The 22,223-nt window shown below is 38.2% G+C and overlaps 1 protein-coding gene and 1 long non-coding RNA gene across 3 annotated transcripts in view; one reads left to right on the top strand and one right to left on the bottom strand.

Annotated features, from left to right (window-relative positions):
• Positions 1-6,646, bottom strand: part of LOC113533328 (uncharacterized) — a 30,887-nt gene extending 24,241 nt beyond the window's left edge. Inside the window, exons 1-3 of the long non-coding RNA XR_004578578.2 lie at positions 6,517-6,646; positions 5,336-5,501; positions 4,726-4,928 (exon numbers count right to left, since the gene is read on the bottom strand). This is a non-coding gene — a long non-coding RNA (uncharacterized LOC113533328). The remainder of the gene's footprint in view (positions 1-4,725; positions 4,929-5,335; positions 5,502-6,516) is intronic.
• Positions 260-10,076, top strand: got1l1 (glutamic-oxaloacetic transaminase 1 like 1). Of its 2 annotated transcripts, XM_026925182.3 has the most exons (8): positions 269-546; positions 1,928-2,109; positions 4,240-4,363; positions 4,717-4,934; positions 5,358-5,508; positions 6,500-6,665; positions 7,743-7,885; positions 9,171-10,076. In XM_026925182.3, the coding sequence occupies exons 1-8, from the start codon at positions 426-428 to the stop codon at positions 9,308-9,310; spliced, it is 1,245 nt and encodes a 414-aa protein (XP_026780983.3). In that variant the 5' UTR covers positions 269-425; the 3' UTR covers positions 9,311-10,076. The 2 variants fall into 2 exon arrangements, with proteins under 2 accessions (XP_026780984.3, XP_026780983.3); XM_026925183.3 differs by lacking the exon at positions 9,171-10,076 and having other exon boundaries at positions 260-546; positions 7,747-7,877.
• The last annotated feature ends 12,147 nt before the right edge of the window (positions 10,077-22,223 follow it).

The following is a 22,223-nucleotide window of genomic DNA, read 5'->3' as shown; positions in this document are numbered from 1 at the left end:
TGAACACTTGTTCAACACAATTATTATTATTTTTTAAAAGTATTTTGATCAATATTTAAGACATAAATTAGTGTAAGGTGTTGGTAGTGGGGAAAATGGCCATGAAATTAGCATAACTTGCTAATTACGAACTAACAGTAGGTTTCAACAAGCTAAAACGTGGGCTGCGTCCCAAATCGCTTATTAAACACTGCATCAAAACAGTACTACACTGCAGTTTACCATATATATATGGCGTAGTGTACTATTTAGGCATATTATGCGGTTTAGAACATAGACCATAGCTGCCGGTTTCATATGCTATCATAGCAACAACCAGTAAACACACGTAGGCCAAATTGGTTCACGCGACGCACCTGCAATATCGCGAGAACGAAAACCACATCTTTTGACACTTAATAAGTAAAACGGTATTTCACACAGTAATGGCGTCTTCTGTTTCTGCGTTCCGGGACGCTGCCGCGGCTGCGCTCAACACCGAGGAGAAACTTCTGGAAGATTTCCAACGCGACTCGCATCCTGACAAGGTTTGTCTCGCGCGCAGAGGTGAGTGACGCCACTGCGGGAGGCGCGGGAGGCGCGTGCGAATCATCAGTTACCTCAGGAGCTGTTGTACAACATCCGAAAGTTAAATATGTTAAAAACCCAGTTCTTAAATATCAGGATTATAACATGCAGGTGTAAATGTACCAAAGAAGCTTTTAAAAAGATTGAAATTCGTTCTCGCTTTTCTTTTCTTAATTAGGATTCAATTCACTTAAAAATCCAGTTAATACACCCATTTACACCTGGACATTTCGTGCATATTAATTCAGATTTATTTCACATCAAAATCCGGGTTTTAAATGGACCTGAGATGTAATGGTCATTTCATCCATTTTAATTTGAATTTAATTCACATCAAAATCCGGGGTTTAAATGCACCTGAGATGTACAAGGACGCTTCATCCATCTTAATTCGGATTTAATTCACATCAAAATCCGGGGTTTAAATGCACCTGAGATGTACAAGGACGCTTCATCCATCTTAATTCGGATTTAATTCACATCAAAAGCTGGGTGTAAATGCACCTGAGATGTACCTGGACGCTTCGTCTATCTTAATTCGGATTTAATTCACATCAAAATCCGGGTGTAAATGCACCTGAGATGTACCTAGTCATGTGAAGCATCTTGTAACTTCATTGTATCCTGATAAAAATCCTAGTAAAATTTGAAATCACATTCATTTACACTTGTAGCTAGCAGATTGGAAGCTGATTGCTATACTGTGCATAATATGCAAATCAGCACATGTCATTTGACCATTAACTTCTTGTGTTGTTCCTTGTGTAAATGATAGCTGAAACACTAAAATTGTGATTTGGCGTGTCATGTTTCATTTCTGTAAAGATGGTAACATCACTGGCGAGGCTATGGATTGGGCCTTGAAACTAGACTTAAAATTTTTATCTAGCAAGTTGTTCAAATTTAAGGTTCTTGGGTGGCTACAGGCTACATGGGCTATGCCATCCTGTGTTAAAATAATAAAGGATATGATGATGTATTTACAGTATATCTGGTGCTGATAGACCTCAGACCTCTTGAAATGATTTGGGATTTTAATCTGGTCATCCTTGGTGTATTTACACATACATTTTAATGTGGATAATCCCAATCCAGATATTGTGAGGATAATCAGTATGAATGACATGACCAGATGTAAATAGGCAGTAATTCACTAGCAAATATATCACAGGGGTGCAAAACACCAGTGATTTTCCTGCTCTAATACACCAACTGAACCTATAATCGACTGGTAAATTGAACCAGGTGAAAAGGGAATTGACCAAACTGTGCCACCAAACACTGCTATTGTGCACCTCTAATGCCCTCGAATAACACTGTAGCCTTATTACTAATCTTTTGTGCATTTCTTTCTCTTTAGAATATGTAGGTGAGGATGGCAAGCCCATAGTGAATCCTCTCATCCAGAAGATCAAACAGCAAATCGCAACTGACCCCACCCTTACCCCAGAGTACCCACCTCCACTTGGCATCCCAGAATTCAGCAGCAGGGCATCACAGTTGGCTTTAGGTCGGGATAGCCTTGCCATTGTGGAGAATAGGGTGACATGTCTGTTCCTACTTATACTACACACACCATTGGGTTTAGACTGTGATTTCAGACATGTGTTCTCCATGTCAGATTAAATGATGAAGATCCTCTAACAATAGCGATTAACAAGTGATTGACTACATTTTGATTATGTCATCAATCAGCATAATCCAGCTTTGTGCAGAAAACACACTCACATAAATGGAAGCTTTCTTTAAACTGTGCTTAGGGTGAGAAGTATATTTTAATTCTGTCCATTAGCTTGTTTCATTTACATTCGCCATTTGTAGCTGTCCCATGAGTTTCACGTAATCCTGTGCCATCTTCCTATTGGTGGCTTTTAGACAAGCATCATAGCAATGGTCACACACTGAGATTTTATTTCAAACCTTCTGACAGTGCCAGAACTTGACTGTCCTTAGTCGCAATGGCACTAAATCATCAGCATATCACGTTATGCAAAACTGCAGAACTCAGCTTTCTGGAAAAAAGAGTTCTTTTACAATGTGTGACTTTAGTCTGAGAGAGCAGCATCAGACTGACATTGTACAGCTACAGTCTGTCTATATAAGATATGACTCTGTTTGTTGAAATTGCTCGTTAAATCCATCGGCTTTTTATTCATCGCTGCCGACTTGCCAGCTGAATACACTGATAACACCAGTGACGCAATGTCTACCCTCTATAGTTTGTTTAGATGAGAGAGAAGAACGGTGGAAGCCTTTGAATGGATACAGGGTTGATCTGTAAATCAAAGGCCTGTGTTTCTTGTAAATATGTAATCTTGTGGCACCCATATTTGTCATTGTGGATTTAATATCCAGACGATAACAGAAGAACATTCCTGGATTACACAGTGGCAGAAGATGAGTGACACAGCTACAGAGAGATAATTTGACTTGGATATAATCTCTCTCAGTTCTCTCTAGTGGGCTCTACCATTTATGACTTTCCTCCCATCACACTGAAATCTCCTTGTGTGTACTTTACTTTGGCCCCGTAATTGGAAATCCATCCGGCATTCATGAGGTAGTAAATGTAAAGCCAGAGGACTATGAAGCAATTCAAAAGCTAAACCTTGGTTTTTTTTTTCCTGCGTTTTCTTCCCTGCCAATTAGCAAGGATTATATAAGCAGCCTTCAATTAAACCATCTATTGAGACTATTCATTTAGCAACTCAGTGCCAGTTTGCTTTTTTTTTCTTTTTCATTTCAGCATTTTTGATCCTTCGGATCTCATTAAGACGCATTCAAATGGAGTAAGGAAAAACCTAGTATCAAAAATCATTAGAAGGAATATATGCATCTAAATATACAGAATCCTGCACATCAGTTTTGTCACCAAATGCATGAAGCATCACCTCCGAATGCCAAGTAATTCTGTAAATATGACTCTTTTATGAGTGGAAGTTATACTCAGTAAAACACAGTTTTCCCCGTACAAAACAAAAACGTGTTTTGGGCCATTGTTTTGAGTTCTTGAGTACACTTGTGATGTGGTAAATCACTGCAGGTTATTTTGTTGTAGCCCAGCGACATAGTAACGAGTGTTTTTGCCGGAGTATTTGACGGAAAAACGTTCTGTGTTGATAGTATTTGAGTGCTACAAGTGTTTAAGCCTATGAGACGACACACACTCTAACTGCTGCCCCTTAAACATTGTGCTCCTTGATACAATTCTAAAGCAGAGAAAAACAGAATGGAAGAGTAGTCATAAAAAAAAAAAAAAAACCATACACTTCTAGGTACCAAAAGCTATCTCTCATTTTCCTGTTCTAGCTTATTAAGGCAAGCCATTACAGATGAATAATATGAAGATTCTGTGCCAGATAGCAAAGTAATTGCACTAGCAGGGAAATGTAAGATGCAATAGACAGAGAGAATTGCTACTTTTTTTCATTTATGACGTAAGGAAAACATGCCACACTGAAAAGCAAAACATTCACAGTATTACTGCTACATTGCTTTATCTCTCAGTGAAAAAACAATCAGCAGGGGATTGCTGTCTAATAGATCAACTCCGACTTCACGTCAGAAGCTAATGTAATTAATGACCAGGACCGTTGCTTCCTTAGGTTATAGTGTGGAGTCTTTATGATTGAACAAGTGGCTGGCTCTTTAATATTGCTTCACTCTCTACAGGTTTTAGGTGTGCAGACGGTAGGCAGCGCCGGAGCAGTGCGTCTGGGAGCAGAGTTACTGAAGCGCTGCTACTGCGTCAGCTCTTCCTGGGCCGGCCACATTCTCCTGTCTTCTCCGTGTGATGGTGTGTATAACATTAGCATTGGTATAAAGGTTCAGCTCTTCAGTCTAAAGACGCCAGTGGTCACCCCGAAAACATTAATGTAGGATAGCCAAATACCAAGCAAAAATCAGAGAAAACAATATTTCTAGATTTAAAAAAAAAAAAAAAACGATATATAACATGATATTGTGCTGTATGGTTATCTTCAGCTTTTCATACTGTACCACTACTTCATAGGTATGAATTCAGACAACTTAAAATTAGATGCTATGAACTTGAATGTGTTTAATGGGCTGTCAGAACCATGATAAGAACACAATGATAGTGAAACACTCTCGTTGTTCAATTACATTTCTGGTATGATTTGTTCACAGAATCATTACCTGGTATCTTTGAGGCAGCAGGCTTTGGGGTGGTGAAACGCTACCGCTACTGGGACGGAGGGAGTCGCGGAGTGTGTGTGGAAGAAATGGTAGAGGACCTGGAGAAAGCTCCGGAAGAAAGCGTGGTGGTCTTGTCCGCCTCAGGACACAGTCCCACCGGAGCCGATCTCTCACAGGACGAATGGAAATGTGTGACTGAAATCCTGGTGGTACAGTACTGTTTAGTTTCTCTTTAGTAACAGACAACTTAGTCACAATTTTCAAAAAAAATACCATGTGAATACAATTCCAAACAAAAATGAAATATATTGAAAACTACTATACTCTACATTCTCTACTATACTCTACTCTAAACCATTTCGTGTATTAGTGTGCACTAATAATTAAAAATTAGCCTGATAATAAAACTTATGTAACCTGAATAAAAATAAAAACAATACAATTTAAATTTCTAACTTCAACACACCTCAGTAATTACAATAATTAGCTGTTAAGATGAATTCTTATAGGTAACTCTGCGAACTGAGAATGCACTGTTGCAGGAAGCTAGTCTTTGATATGTTATAGTTTTAAACATGAATGTCGTTACAGGTACGTCTTTATTCATTACCTCTCTTTTTCTCGTCTCTCAGAAACGTCGGCTTCTGCCCTTCTTCTTGCTGCCAGCTCAGGGTTTGCAAAGCAAGGACATTAATCAGGACTCCTGGGCACTGAGATATTGTGTATCTTTGGGGATGGAACTACTGTGTGCTCAGTGCTTCTCCCACAACTTCAGCCTGTATGGTAAGAGCAAACATAGAACTATAGCAGCACACCATTGTCCAAAAAAAAAGGAACACTATGCACAGTAATAGGGCCCAGTGGATTCTAATGATTTTCTTCCCCAAATTCAGCAAGGGCCTGCCTGACCAACTGTATCCTTATGACATGGCATGTTGTGTTAAAAATAACACAAGATTATTAAGGGCTGTATTCAGAGTTGAGCTACAGTATTCACACATCCGATGTAACAACAGATTTCAACTCGAACAGTTATATGAGAGTTGCTTTTATGTTGCATCGTATTACATTTGAGGGCAAATAAAAAATGTGATCTGCTTCTTTAGTCTGCATTTTCGGTTTTAAAGGCAAGTTTTTGTTTAAAGGCGGTGGTCTAGACGCTGTTGAAAAAGCTGGCAACCTTGGAGGTGTGGACTATTTGCCTAACCTGAATGGGATGCCGAGAAAATCTCCTTAAGCATGTGCGTAACTCGACTCTGAACACAGATAACTTTCCCAGTGTAAATATTAACGTAACTTTTAGACTTAGGTCAGCAACTCTGAATACAGCCCTAAAAGCCTAAGGAGTAATTACTACATCCAAAACAATGCAAACTGATCGAGGTAATATTACATAGTAAGAGTGAGGAAAGAACATGTAGAACTATTTTAGAACTAACTTTAGGAGGTTGAGTTAATATTGAATCAATTCAATTAATCAGGTTAATTTTTTTGTGTATATTTTGACTCAAAAATTATAGCTTTTTACATTTTAAGGCTAATTCGCAAGACAAAACACATTACCTTTTGCGTGCATATTTGATTTATGCTTATTCGGTCAACCCAGGCAGCCAGATGTAACATTGTGTAACTACACATTTCTCCTGCATGTGTTTGGAAAATATATTGCGATTCTGTGCAATTCATTTAATCCGTTCAGTGAAATCTTCTCTCAGTTCAGGCCTCCCCTTCATTCTTCACTTGTCTCGTGTTGTATCCAATCTCACATTCCCAGGAGACAGAGTGGCTCACCTCCTGTGTGTTCTGAAGGAGAACGCCACTCTGGTGGCTGTCCAATCCCAGGCAGAGAAGATCGTCCAAACACTCTGGTCCCGCCCACCAGTGGAAGGTGCCAGAGTGGTGACAACGGTGCTCAGCAATCCTGCACATATGGTGGAATGGTAAGCCTGTTCAAACTCCTTTTACAGTGAATCATTTCTGATTGCCCTTTGGAAACAAACAAGGCCTTTATTCATAGCTTGACATTTGTACTTTGAATACGGCCCAAAGATATGACCAAAGAAGAAAAGTAACAGCAAAGGAGAAAAAAATTACAAAGAGCAGAAGAATTGAAAAATAGAACCAAGAAGGAACATCTGTAAAAAACCAGCAAACTCCTAGTACTCTTGTTGGTTTCATAATTTCAAAGTAGACGTTTGCAAAATATTGTATTCAACTTTGTATATTCATGTCCCTTAAAGAAGCATCCACCCACTCTGCTGAAATAACATCTACCTGTGGATTGGCTTTTAGGGAGAAGCATTGGAGCTGATCATCTCTGTTTTGGATAATTTCAGGGCCATACCAAAATTGTGCACATCAGTATTCAGACCTCAGATATATTCAGACACTTGCGAGCTGATCTTGCGGGCGATGCTGAAGACAGACGTGTATGTCAGTTATCACAGTTCTGAAGAATATGTTTTTCTTGCCCAATATCTGCTCGATTGAAGAGCAGTATTAAATCCAGTGCCACATAATCATAATACGTCATGCTGAAATTCTGGTTTTGGACTGTAAATACACTCAGGAAACTATGGAACACCATTCAGGGTTAATATTAGATACTTAAATATGACACTGTTAATTAATTAGTAGTATTGTCCATATAAAATCCATAAAGTCCTTCTTTAGTCTGCGTTTTCTATGTCCTGACTGGCTTAAAGTCAAGTGCTTGTGTTTAGTTCGGTGTTTGCTTTAAAAAAAAAAAAAAAAAAAAAAAAAAAACATCTCAGGCACTTGTACTCATGCAAAATCTGGCAACCTTGAAGGCTTGAATTATATGCAGGTAACTGTAATAATCTGAATGACTCATCCAGAAAATCAATTTAAGCAGCTGGATCTGAATACAAGGAACTTTCCCCATGTAAACTTAAGTCACCTGAATACATCCGACTCTGAATACAGCCCTTATCAGTTCTCCTGCGGAAAGGCTTTATACGTTGTTACGTGACTGCTTTAAATGACTTTTCTGTCAGGCAGGAAGGGCTGAAAGATACAGTGGAGAGATGCATGCTGATGAAGGAGCGTCTCCAAGAGAAGCTGCGGCTGTTAGGAAGCCCAGGCACATGGGAGCACTTGATTAAGTCGGGAGGAATCTACTGCTGTATTGGACTCTCTGGTGAGCGATGTGTGCATTAATAAATCAGTTAAATAAAGTGAGTAAATTCTGCCGCTTATAACAGCTACGTGATTGCTGTCACAGATTCATTAGTGGAAGATCAAGCCAGAGATCAACTTTTTGCCTAGAGGGAAGTTCACAGTCACCAAGCAGCATGTTCTGTACACATGCTGAGACAAGATTATATAACGGTGGAAAGCTTTTCATTGTAGATGCCAAAAGGTTTTTTACAAGGACAGACAAACTGCTTTGCCAAGACCACAGACTTCTCTAAAAGATCCTTCCATTCATTTTTAAGCTTTCCAAAGCTGCCAGTCATCTACATTTAAGTTAAGGTGGAACAAAGCTTAAAAATGCATAAGCTTATCTGAAAAAAGGTCCAAGAAAGTTAGCAAATCAGTTTTCCTTCGCCAGTGTAGTGGTTACTCTTTGATAGTGAAACTGTAGCTGTAAACAGACCCTCTTTTTGCTTTTCTGTGGTACTTGTGCTTTATGGTTGATAGTCGTGGTAGGATGAATTCTGACAGAGTAATGTATGCTTTTGACTCATCCACAGTTTGAATACTGTGCGAGTGCAGAAGAAATGCCTCATCGATGATGAGTAAACAATAAAGCAGTCACATGTCTAACTAGGAAGTTATGCATGACATTTAGACAAACTTTTAAACTCTAAGAGGCCTGTTTTCTTCAATTCTGTATCTCTGCATCTCTGATTAATTTATGGTAATTTTGGCAAAGTGTACTAGTCACACACTCACAGACAGCTTCGAAATGTAATGGGAGGATTTTGAAGTCTGTGCTCTTTTCAGACTGTTAGAGAAGAGACAGTTGTCCTTTTGAAAACCTTGCCATTTAATGAGACTGAGTGTGTGTAATATCTGATGTTTAAAGAATTTAAATGCTTCATAATGTGAAATGTCATTTCACCAGCAATCTCTGTCTTGATCTTTCGCTAATGAATGAGCATGAACGCAAATTCAGGAATGATGTCTGTTATACTGTAAGTGGTGGAATATTGTGTCCAGATGACATTGGTACAGTAGCAGAGTGTAAGGTGAAAAAAATGATTGAGCTGGATTCATTTTTGCTCTCTCGTTCTCTGTTGTTGTGTATGTAGGACTCATGCCTGTAAAAGGAGAGCATAATTTCACCAAAAATTCTGAACAAGAGTTTTACTGTACATCAGTGATTCATCCAGTGGGATGTGATTATAAAAAGAAAGCCTGAACAGAAGGTCAATGAATGGTTGTCTGTTTCTAAGCATTTAATTCAATTTGTCCATTAGTTCAGCAGGTGGAATTTCTGGTGAAGAAGAGGCATGTGTATGTGCTCCCGGGTGGCTGCTTCAACGTGAGTGCCATCAATAGCAGTAACCTCGACTACGTAGCAGAATCTCTTCATCTTACTTTAACCACTCAACTCTGACCTTGGCTGACATCACACAGAATAGACGGTTATGTCTGAAATGGATGTTGTGCTTCTGTGCTGGTTAATTATATAGTTATGTCTTTGAGATTTTAAAAAAAATAGGCCACAGATTTTGCATAAAATCAGATTTTGCATAAAATCATTTATTGCTACATGTAATGTTGTGGAATGTCTGCAAAACAAAATAATTCCAAGTTAGTTATCACTTACATTGTAACAGCTATAAACATTTGTTCCCTGACCAGCCACTCTTTTTTCTCTACCTTGAAGTTAATAAGACAAAAAAAGTGCAAATTGTCATGTCACTGAGAAAACAGAAGGTGCAATGTCCTGAAGACTATCCCGTGGTGGAAAACTTACTGACTGTTATAAAGCGCTGACACTGGAGACTCCTTCAATAAATGTTAAATAAACATCTCCTTACAGAAAACTTCACCATATCAACGATTATGCATTCTTCTTTCGTAAATAGCAAAATTACATGAAGTAGCTGGTATAATATACAGTGTGTATGAATATCATACTATCCAATACTATACATATCCAATTAAATCAAGACTGTCAGTCACTAGCATTTAATTTACAGCCTAATCAAGTGGAATTCATGTCGCACTGCAATGCAGTCATTACAGTAGAAAAATGTGAAATGTAATTCATGTAATTCATTACATTGTTACCATGATGCTTGGTCTGTTTTCAAATAATGTCTAAATAATGAAATGCCATATTTTTCATACTTGAATGCAAGCCACCTTGAAATAAACTCAAGAACCCATTCCAGTGTGGAAGAAATTCATGGACCCCTTATGATCGCAGCACAGATCTATATAGGCAAACGTGCACTGAAAGGAAAGTGGAAAGTGTCCATTATTTTGCGACGTTCGCTTTTGCGTAACCACAAACCACAAAGGTAGATGAAATTTAAAAAAAAGAAGATGATGAAACTGGAGTGTTCACCAGGGTGCCAAGTATATTGAGTTCAATTTGATGAAATGCATGAGAATAGTGTATGATTTCACATCCTTAATAACGAATGATTTCTGTGTACCAGCTCTAAAGACGAGACTCTTATTCAATTACGCCAGAGCACCAGAGCAAGCAGACACGTCTGTCTCGTTAAAGCTAACCTAAAGGCATTTCTCTACTGCAGAGCCACCATAGATAACCATCACCAAGCCTAATTTGTTCACTTGCACCAATGTTCTTAACTCCGTACAGGAAATTCTTATGACATTTTATGAGATGCCTGTGGGAGCTCTTCTATAATAACAACAGGTTAAAATATGTATATATATATAGACATTTCCTTTGATCCTGCTTGGTAATTTAGCAACTGCTTCATTAGAAACAGGGAATCATTGTGTAATAATTCCCTGTTTCTAATCATGACACAAATTCTAACATTTGTGAGGTGATCTGAAAACCCATTGATCTTGAGAAGGCTTAAATCTCTGATATCTATTTTAAGTAAACATAAATATAGTTTACCCACATGAAATTGAAACGTTTCTATTTAGACTACTATCTAATCTAACCTTGGTGTCTCCCTACAAAGATCATGTTTGGACAGTTGAAGATTAGAAAAAAGGACATTTAGGACATTTACCAGTCCAGTTTTAGTGACCCTGTGCCCACTTCATGCAGCCTCAGATTTATGTTCTTGGCTGACAGGAGTGGAACCAAATGAGGTCTTCTGCTGTAGCTCATCCACCTCAATGTTTGAAATATAGTGTATTCTGGTGATGCTCTTCTGCTCACCATGGTTGTAAAGAGTGGTGTTTATGTTACTATAGACATTCTGTCAGCTCAAACCAGTCTGGCCATTCTCCTCTGTCCTCTCTCATCAGCAAGACATTTCCACCTGCAGTACTGCTGCTATGTTTTTTTTTTCTCCACCATTCTGTGTTTGTCTATTCACAAGAAACTTTACTGTATCAACAATTTAATCTGTTTATACCTAGTTTTGGATTATGTTCAGCATCTGTCATACAAGTACCTGTGAATTAGTTGTTACTGTACAAACAATAACACTGAAATGATTGCGTTAATATAAACCTACACTATATGGCCAAAAGTATATGACCAACACACCCATATGTGGGTCTTCTCCACACTGTTGCCACAAAGTTGAAGCATACAATTGTATAGGATGTCTTTGTATGCTATAGCATTAAGAGTTCCCTTCACTGTAAATAAAGGGCCAAAAGGTGTTCCATAAAGACTTGGTTTGCCAAGGTTGGTCTGGAAAAAATCGAGTGGTGTGCACAGAGCCCTGACCTCAACCCCACTGAACACCTTTGGGATGAACTGGAATGCTGACAGTGTGCCAGGCCTTCTCGCCCAACATCAGTGCCTGACAGCAGTAATGCTCTTGTGGCTGAATGGGCAAATCCCAACAGACACATGCCAAAATCTACTGGAAAGAATTTCCAGAAGTGTGCAGGTTATTATAACAGCAAAGGGAGACTAAATCTGTAATGGGATGGTCAGGTGTTCACATACTTTTGGCCATATAGTGTATATATCTTAATCTGTTATAGAAAATCAGAATCAAGGAGTCAACAGTGCTGTGGTATAAAATTGTTTAATCATGTATCAAAAAAGATCTCAGTTTTTTTATCTGGGAAATCGCCCTTTACTTACTATGTTTCTTGTTACCAACATCTACAAATCAAGTGTCAAGTGGAGTTTATTGTCATTTCAGCCATATACAAGTACACAGTGAAACGAAACAACGTTTCTCCAGGACCAAGGTGCCACATAAGACAACACAGAACAACACAGAACTACGGGGACTACATAAATTACATAAATTAAACGTAAAGTGCACAAGTGCAAACATGTGCAGACAGCACAAGACAGAACAGACAGTACATAACTACGACGCCGACCAGTACACAGTCCTGTTGAAAGTGTATATGAAAATCTATATGTAGTCATTCTTTTTTCTTTCTTTTAATATAAATGACAGTCTAAGACCAAATGAAACTATACCATAGTTTCATTGACTGCTCTTCATATATTATATATATTCAAAACTTGCACCTTAGTTCCTTGATTTATATTTACACATCAATTTGCAGGCATTTACCATACGTCAGATTCCTTGTGAGTCACTTAAGACTCACTGTGTTTCAGTTGTATTGAAATCCTATTTCCATATCTTATAGGACGGTGACAGAACATCAGCAGTGCCATAAAGGAACCTGTCTATGTGCTGCTTTTAATCTCCGCACAGTCTGAACCATTCATCTGTTCCTGATAACAAGGCCACAAATCAGCCAAATTACTTTCGCAAATGACTCATGCGCCCTGGTAAACGTAGACTGGCCCTAAAGAGTCTATTTGTTATTTACACGAAAATGAGTGCACATCACAGAACATGAACGAACGCAGAGGTTTTCTTATACAGATCAGGTTTTGAGGGATGATCAAAAAACGCCGCATATCCACTCTCTGCTTCTTGATCTTTGTCAATAGGATACAATCAACGATGCACTCTTCTGAGTCATGCCATAAATGAGAGTGGAAAAAAATGAATAACTGGGGTATGAATGGCATCACAACAAAGTTGAAAAATAAGAAGAAATAATATAAAGGAAATATAGGAAAAATAAAATAAGGAAAATAAGGCACACGTCCTTTTTAACCCTTTAAATTCCCAGATTATTATTATTAAGTTCAATAATTTTAAAACATATACAATAACTACTGTGAATTATTCAGTAACATCAGTAACTACAATCCCCTGCAAGTAACAAGTAAGTCTCAAGTCTTGAAACTGAAGTCTGTAATACTAAGCTCTTGTTAGAATGTGTTCCTCAACCAATTTAATGGCATTTCAAAATTCACCGCAATCGGCTTAACTGTATGGTTGCGAAAATAAAACACAATGGAGTGTGCTGTTATAGGAAAATAATCAATGATGGGGGTGGAGGATTTGGGACAGATTGTTTTCAACACATCCTGAAGCGATTTATTCCTATTATACCACAACAATTTCCCACCACGAACAATTTTTTAATTTATCACAGAATGACGCCATTCATTTTATCTGTTTATAGTTTCAGTTAAAGTTGTGGAAAGTTTGAGAAACAACTTCCCATTATCACTTACAGTATGAACTATAAACAATCATTCCTTGTTACCAAGCAGTTTGTTACCGCAAAACTGCAAAGCTGTCCATCCTAAAGACTTTCCTGTGATGAAAAAGTTACAGCTTTACCTATCACTATGACAAAGTGCTGACAGTGGAGATTCCTTCCAAAAATGCTAATTAAACATCTCCTTACAGAAAACTTCACCATATCAGATTGCAGTTTTTAATCTTATATGTGGATCAGTAAGATTTTAAAATTCAACAGTGCAGTGGAATAAACATAAATAATGAATACTTGTTTGCTAACTTTCAAATAAACTATTCAGCTCATGCATAGATAATCACGACACACAACATTGCAACTACACATGAAAAAAACAACAACAAAAAAGTAGTGTAAATAAAATTAGCTAACTTAGAAATAGGAACTAAAAGAGTGTTCCTGATTGAGTCATGGGTGGTTTAAAAAAAAAGTCAAAGTCGCAGGGTTTATCAAGTCAGATGTCAAGTCATGACTGGAGTCCTGTGACTCTATTCCAAAACTCTGTCCAACCCCATTGTCAAGGTCTTGCTCACTGCATGAGAGCTACCCTTCCCAGAAGGGAAGTAAGTGCTATCACATGATTCCTCAAAGACATGTAAAGCCACTACATCTTTCTGAATTGCTGTTCTCATACTATTCCATTCCTGTCTGTCAACAGACACCAACCAATGATTGTCTATTTACCTGATGCTAAGCAGACGGACAGACCTTGGCTGTTTATTCTTATTGTAATGTCTCCTGGCCACTTTGGCCAGTCATATCATTGGAATATGAACTCGCAATCTTCTGATGATAGGGCAAAATTGCGCTTCTTATGTGCACAGCCTTAATGGTCTGTATCTGCAGCAATGGGTATGTTATGGATATATAAAGCTGTTCATCTCCTCCAATTCTATTACTACCAGATATTAAATCAAATATTACAGGTCGGATATCCGCATAGGAAAAATTATAGAGGTTGGACATAGCTGACTGAGGCTCACTCCTCTACTTTAGGTGCCAGTAGATAGTCTAATAACACAATGGGTCTACTTAGCACATCACAAAATCAGTATAACAACTCGCGAGTGCTGGTTTGAGAAAATAACTGCTGCAAGCATTATTGTATGTCACTCCCTGTGGATATGTGAAATACATGTCATTATGTAGTCAGAATGAAAATTGGTGGGTCTGCAAGCCTACCAGTTGTGTTCTATGGTGAATTGAACCTAACTTATACATGACAAACACTAGGCAAATTCTTTTGCTATTTATAGTATGTTTCTGATAATGAGGCCAAAAACAATTTGGTTCATTGTGTTTCTTTCGGCGTCATGTAATCTTCCATGTGATGAAGCCTACACACACTCACATCATTATAGTGCAAAGACTCATTCACCACGTACCACGCAAAAGGACAAAGGATAAAAGACAAAATGCTAACGAAGTACAAATGATGGAGGACACAATGATGTCAATGGAGGATCTGACCTCTTAGAGCTAATTAAAGACCTCACAAGATCCATGACTTTACACGCTATTCATCAAGTCAAGCCTAATGTGAATGCCACTGTTGCCATGTCAGCCTCAATCAGATCAGTCTGCTTCTTTATCTTGAGGTTCCTTTTACTTTCTGTGTTGTTTTTTTCTATTCTTGTACTGAATCACAGTTATGGTTGAACATTTCAAAGCTCCTATAGCTCCTATATACAATATATGGCCAAAGGTATGTGGACACCTGACCATCGCATCCACATATGCTTGTTGAACATGCCATTCCAAAACTATGGGTATCAATATGGAGTTGGTCTACCCTTTGCAACTATAAGAGCCTCTACTCTTCTTGGAAGGCTTTTCACTAGATTTTGGAGCATGGCTATGGAGTTTTGTGCCCATTTAGCCACAAGAGCATTAGTGAGGTTGAGCAGTTATGTCAGACAAGAAGGCCCAGTCTGCTTTCCAGTTCATCCCAAAAGTGTTCTGTGGGGTTGAGGTCAGGGGTCTGTGTGGGTCACTTGAGTTTTTCCACACCAACATAGGCAAATAATGTCTTTATGGACCTCGTTTTGTGGGGCACTGGCATTCTGGAACAGGTTTGGGTCCCTTAGTGCTAGTGAAGGTAAATCATAATACTACAGCATACAAAGACATTCTAGACAATTATGTGCCTCCAACATTGTGGCAACAGTTTGGGGAAGGCCCACATATAGATGTGATGGTCAGGGGTCCACATACTTTTGGCCATATAGAGTATCCGCTAGACCAAATGAAAGGAAACAGATGTTGCTTTGTTTTCCCTTCTTCTGTCTGTTTCTCTTCCATTCCTTCATCTCCAACTCCCTTTTCTGACAAAACTGTTTTCTCCCTTCATATGCCACTCATTTTTATGCCTGTTTCCTCTGCGCTGTATAATTAGAGGTATAGTCACAGCCCTGAGTGTCTGTTAAAATCCAGCTGAGAGGAGATGTAATGTGCTAACTGGTTTTCACCAACAGGCATTGTCAGTATGCGTAATTACTCAGGATCACAGGAAAGCCATTAGCGCCTTGAAATTAGGGCTCTATCCTGACCCTACTTTCACTTACTGTGTGCTTACACAACCACACATATACCAAAAGCAAAAGCTGCTTTCAGTGCACCTGAGCTAATGTACCTGCGCTCTAGTGCACTGGTTAATCTGTTAAAAGCACTGCTACCAAGGTGGAGGTCAATTCTTCCAATAGGACTCATGAGAAAATGGCTATGTGCTCACTGGATGGGAAGAAAAGAAATTTCTGTCTCCTTTACCAAGAAGGGATGTAGGAGCAAGTGGACTCTAGCCCTAGGATCTGTACATCTCAGTTGATAACCAATACATAGTGGCTATTCTCTTTAACGACCCAATCAAAGTTGTGGCCTATGCAGGTTATATAAATGCACAGAAATTATACATTGTGTGAAAACCACCTGGAGACATGTTTACGGCCTCATAATGAAAAGAACTGCACAGATGGCTCTTGGTCATTTTACTAATCAACTTGTAGGTGAAAGGTGGCAGCTAGTGTTGGTTCATCACAGCTCCAGGATTTGATCCTGAGCTCGGGTTACTGTCTGTGTGGAGTTTTACACGTTTTCCTCATGTCTGAATAGGTTTGTTCATTTCTCTACTATCACAAACCTTGAAACAGGAAGCAACATAACAAGTTGAACCAATCACTTAGCTTCCACAAAATTTTGGTCCGCACCAAATTTTGGTTGAAGAGAGTCCCAGGCCAATACTTTCAAGAAGACCAGGGATCGGTTCTCTGGACCACTCCACTTTCACACTCCACCAAACATTTTGAACTCTCTGAGCAAACAGCCCCAAGTCTGGAGAAAAACAGCAGACAAAAGTGTGAAACTGCCCCTAGATACCCTGCAATCGTCTGACGTCCCATCTAGGGTGTATTCCTGCCTTGCACAGAGAGTTCCCAAATCCACCACAACCCTGGCCAAGGTAAAGCAATATTGAATCTGTAAATGGTTAAAAATATCATTTTGCATTTGAGTCAGTCATGCCTCAGAGTGTTTCAGTTCACAAGGAGCACCATTAATGACTATTATGCTACTTCATTTTCTTTGGAGCTCATAGAGTCATTTGCTGGTGATTCCAGTGGTTTCCATCCAAGTGACTCCAGTGGTGAAGAATTTGCTGTTTGAGTAAAAATCTGTCCAGAAGAATCAGGCTAATTTCATCTGCTCCAGGATCTGTACCTATTCCAGGTGGAAAACTTTGGGAAATGTTTATTTGATTGCACACACTTATCATATCTCCTTATCTTTAACTGTTTTACCAGTTTTCCTTGCACTAACCTCATGAGAAACTTATCCAATCTTGAGCAAAGGGATTTTGCATGATTTTATAAGAAGAAAGGGAACCTAACCTTAAACTTTTCAGATCTTTTGATATAAGAGGAGAGTCAGGTGAAACAGTGGCAGAAAACACATTAGTCATAGCGGTGAGATTAAAGATCGAACATTGCAAGCCACCATCGCCACCATCATGGTTTGAGTTTACTGGGTGGTCCATTTGCACCCAATAAGACACAGAGCCTAGCAGGCAGCCCCAACAGGCAGCTTAATCATAGTAAATTGCAGAGTATTGATTTAGGCAGAGAAGTCTAAATACAGGTTTTGATCAAGGTACTCTTTGAATCAAATGCCAGTTATATAGACAGAAACACAGTCAAGTGGCAGTGGTAAAGCAATAAATCTGTGAATCTGTTGTTCCACTTTTTTTTTTAATCAAAACAACAAAACATTTTGGATCTGAAGAGCACCACTATGTAAAATCAAACACATCCTCTCTTGCATACAGAAGTTCTGTGACACATTAGGGGGAAAGTATTAATGTCGACTTTTGGGCTTTGTAATTGCAATTTTCTGAGTAGTCCTTGGAGGAGAAGTCTTTTATATTTTGACTCATTCCAAGAAGAACATAATGTCCTCTTTTAAAGAGCATGAAAATTGGTGGAGCATCCTCAGCATCCCCAGATAACACAGTGTGCCAATGAGAAGAAAGAAGTGTCACAAATGTTGTGGGAGTAAGTAAATTAGCCCTGTTGCTTAAGAGTCTGAGTAACTGACTGCATCAGTGCGGCTTGCCTGAGAAAAAAAATGTTGTTTGCATCTTAGAGGCTTAGCTAGGGAATGAACATACTATTTTCCTAACCTTGCTCCAAATAGTTGAATGTATGGGAAGTGTATAGACATCTCGCAATAGTGAAGACAAGCAAGCAACATCTTCAGGGAAGGACTCTGAGAACTATAGTTGTATATAGTATGGATGTGCTATAGCTGTACATTAATGTGCAAAAGTCTTAGGCACATACAAAGAAATGCTGTAGAGCAAAGATGCCTTCCATAATAATTAAATTAAATGTTTCTACATTAAAAATACTATGCAGAGTAAACAGTAATAAATTAAATAAAATCGATATTTGGTGTGAGGACCCTTTGCTTTAAAATAAATAGTAGTCTCAGGTACAATATGTATATAAGGAAATGAGCTGTAAGTGTTACTGAGCATCTTGCTGAAGCATCCACAGTTCTTCTGGAGACTTTGACTGTCACACTTGCTTCTATTTTTGCAGCAAAACCCAGCAGCCTTCATTATGTTTTTTGTCTGAAAGTGGTCTCTTATGTAATACGCTGCTTGCTTTACTGACATACAAACATTTTTCTGTGGCATTTAATTTTGTGCTGGAAAACTAATGTTTGGAAATCTAAAATGTTTTTGTACTGACTCAGTAATGTAGAAGTCATAAAATAAAAATCTATAATAAAGTTTGTACTAAAAAAATAGGGTAATAGGCCTAAGACTTTTACACAGTACTGTATGTAGTATAGATCTACGTTCCAGGTATGGCTCACTGACAAACAGATGGAACGCATTATTGATTTGAAAAGATGACTAAAGTGAGATTATTAAAATTGAGAGTACACTTTACTAAATTACAGGAAGAAATTGTTGTTACTGTTTTTTCCACCTTGGGCCCCATCTATAATACACTTAGTGGTTTTATTTTTGGTATCATTATACCAAAATATCATTTTATTCAATTACTATTCCCCAACTATTTCCAAGATGGAAAAGCCACTGGCTCAGCTTGTATGGTGGGTAAAACTACAGCGTTTCCTGCCTTCCGTTTTCACATCATTATGTTGGAAGTTAAGCCATTTTCCATAACCACCAGCAGAATTTACTTTTGATTCTTCCTAATTTCAAATTTGCACAAAATGTGATTAGTAGTTCCTTTAAAAAAAAAAAGACAGAGAGCTGGGGGAAGTATGGCGATTCACATATTTTACTTTTTAGATATTGCCCAGTGTTATTCCCAGACAACTTGATATACAGTCATTGGTAAAAGAAAGTACATCCTCCTTCAATTTTATGTTTTTATTTATCAGGGCCAAAAATTTCAATATGTAGTCATTTTTCCCAAAAAGTAAACCAACATTCAGAAACCAGGTAGAAAAAAATAAGCACACCCTTCCTACTTCCACAATTTTTAAGAGCGTAATTAGCAGCCAGGTGTTACTAATGAAATGCACAATATTAGTTAATCATCAAGAAGTGTGACCACCTCTATAAAAGCAGTTTGCCAGTTTTGCGTTCTGGAGCACTCAGGTGTGTGTATATCATAGGGTCATGCAACAGGACAATGAACCCAAGAACACCAGCAAGTTGACATCTGAATGGCTAAAGAAGACAAAAATTAGTGTGTTGGAATGGCCAAGTCAAAGTCCAGACCTCAACCCCATTGAGATGCTGATGTCTTAAGAGAGCTGTGTATAAACGAATGTCCTCAAACATCAATGAGCTGAAGCAATATTGCAAAGAAGAGTGGACCAAAATTTCTCCCAAAAGCGAGATAAACTCACTAAATTATTTTTGCTAAAGGTGGTTCTACATGTTACTGAATTATAGGCTGTACTTATTTTTTCCTACCTGGTTTCTGAATGGTGGTTTACTTTTTAGGAAAAAAATGACTACATATTGAAATCTGTTGTGGTTTTTAATGCTGTCACCTGAGGTTATTTATTTGTTTATAGAACTTGGTGAGGACCGCACAATTGTTATTTCGGCCCTGATAAATGAAACACATAAAATGAAAGGAGGGTGTACTTTCTTTTTCCCATGACTGTATAACACACCGACTATGCATGTTTGGGTACTGGTAAGGGTGTTTTTGTGCTCAAATAGCTGAGTCAAGGCTAGCTATTGAAAGGGGTTTAGCGCCAGGCCAAGCTGTTAGAGGTATGAGCTGTCACACACTTCATAATGGCCAGAGTGGGCTTGCTTTTGCTCCAAAAAGCAAGACCTGCAAATTGCTTCCTCTTTGATCTCAGAAAAGAATATTTCATGTTCTTGAATAACACACACACATACACACACACACACACAAACCATCCAACATAAACACTTCCTTGATGCAACCTTGGAAAAAAAAAAATAGTGCTTACCCTTTGCATTCTGATCTGCAATAGAGATGCTTTGTATTATTGATGGGAATTTCAAGAACGTTGTGTGAATTAACGTTTGAGCTAAAAATAATGGTTTTCTTGCTGACCACTATAAGATCAAAACTGGAAGCTACGCCATTGTTTCCCAAAGACGGAAGGATGCCGGATTATAAGACCACTATAAAGCACGCTTCACTCCCACAGCACCAAGGTTTGCTTACAGGAGCTTTTTCTTTACTTTCTGTGCACTTGTATAATTCATATGTAAGAAGTTCTAACAACGTTCAATACCAGGAAAGATATTCATCCTTTACACTCTGAGAAGACTTCGGGCATGGAGTAATTGAAAGGTGCAAATCCATGTTAGTTCTTGATATTATACTTCATATAATAAAAAGAACAAGCAGTAGATGAACTAATAGCTAAATTCATTCAGTAGTTTCTGCCTGTACATATTGAAATGTGGTGTGTCACTGGGTCCATACATAGAAATAAGAGCAGCTCTGAATGACTTTAAAACCATATATTGTAAGCCTTTGAGTAGGAAGAAGGAAGTAAGTGGTATTCATGTATTCTATTACAGTTTTAAGACAGGCCCACTTCTATTCATTTTCCAAGTCTGAATCCTAACTATAAGAGATTATAACTATAAGAAAAATGACAAACAGTATGAAGACAGCTCACTTGATAATCTGTAGACTTTATTTTTCCCTTCCTTCGCAAAACCCAAAAGCTCACTGATCTCATCTCGGGTTACTTGTGAACCATATATAATGGTTTTGATCCATCAGACACAATCATCTCTCACCGTGATATAATACACTGGGAAACTCCTTGTCTACAAAAATGGAAAGAGACTGGAGATAATCCTGCCCATGTCCTATCCAGCACACACACAGCCAAGTATTTTTAACAGTTTGTACGTTCTGAGGCACCATAAAGAGAGAGATAAATACACATGGATATCACAATGCAATTCATTTTAATTACAAATATGATAGGGGGCCTTTGTAGGTGTAGAGTTCAGCCATCTACAGACCCAAAGGTGAAATGAAGTAATTTAATTTCTTGTTACTATGTTAAAATACATTAAAGCTGCTGGATGTAAGAATTTAGAAGAATTATGAAAAAAAAAAAAAAAAACATGAAAACAAACTGTACACTGTGCCGAGTACCAGATAAAAGAGCAGAACCTCTTGGTTGCGCCCTGTAATCTCTGTTACATAGGCTCTGGGCACCTTTGATTACGATAAACATGAGCTATATATATATTTAAAAAAAAATAACAGTGTAGTGTGCCTGTACATATTGTGCCTGTGCCTGATATAGCCAAGTTTGAAATACAAAAATACACAGAAAAACATTTAAAAAAAAATCTCCCTTTAGTTATTAGCCACTATCATGAGTTCTACAGAGTATTGTCAGACTCTTTCACTCACCCATATGCTTTGTGTATTCTCTCATGTGCTCTCACGTTCTTTCTCTCCTGATTGGCTGCAGCTCCTGCCAATCACCATGTAGTTGAACTTCTTTCACGTCTGATGTATCAGAGCTAGCTTATGATGTTTGTATAGAAATTTTTCATCGATTCTGTTTGACATTTCTGACAAAGCTCTGACTGAGAATTACTATTACAGGATTGTACTATTGATCTGAACCATGTTTCCTAAAGTGTCTATAATTTCTGTGTATAATTGAATGTGGTCAAAGTGATATTCACTTTTTACTATATAGTATAACGATAATTATGGTGTGATGTAGTCCTGTATTGCTACTGCAGCATGCAGCTTTGCAAAATGTCAGAG

This window comes from Pangasianodon hypophthalmus, chromosome 8 (assembly GCF_027358585.1).
Source record: "Pangasianodon hypophthalmus isolate fPanHyp1 chromosome 8, fPanHyp1.pri, whole genome shotgun sequence".
NCBI classification, from domain to species: domain Eukaryota; kingdom Metazoa; phylum Chordata; class Actinopteri; order Siluriformes; family Pangasiidae; genus Pangasianodon; species Pangasianodon hypophthalmus.
Note: the sequence above shows the minus strand (reverse complement) of the source record. Positions and strands in the feature narration are given on the sequence as shown.

Coding starts and splice junctions, on each gene's coding strand:
- got1l1 (XM_026925182.3), top strand. CDS start 426: ATGGCGTCTTCTGTTTCTGCGTTCCGGGACGCTGCCGCGGCTGCGCTC. Junction 4,935..5,357: donor GTGTGACTGAAATCCTGGTG/GTACAGTACTGT, acceptor CTCGTCTCTCAG/AAACGTCGGCTTCTGCCCTT. Junction 7,886..9,170: donor CTGCTGTATTGGACTCTCTG/GTGAGCGATGTG, acceptor TTTGTCCATTAG/TTCAGCAGGTGGAATTTCTG.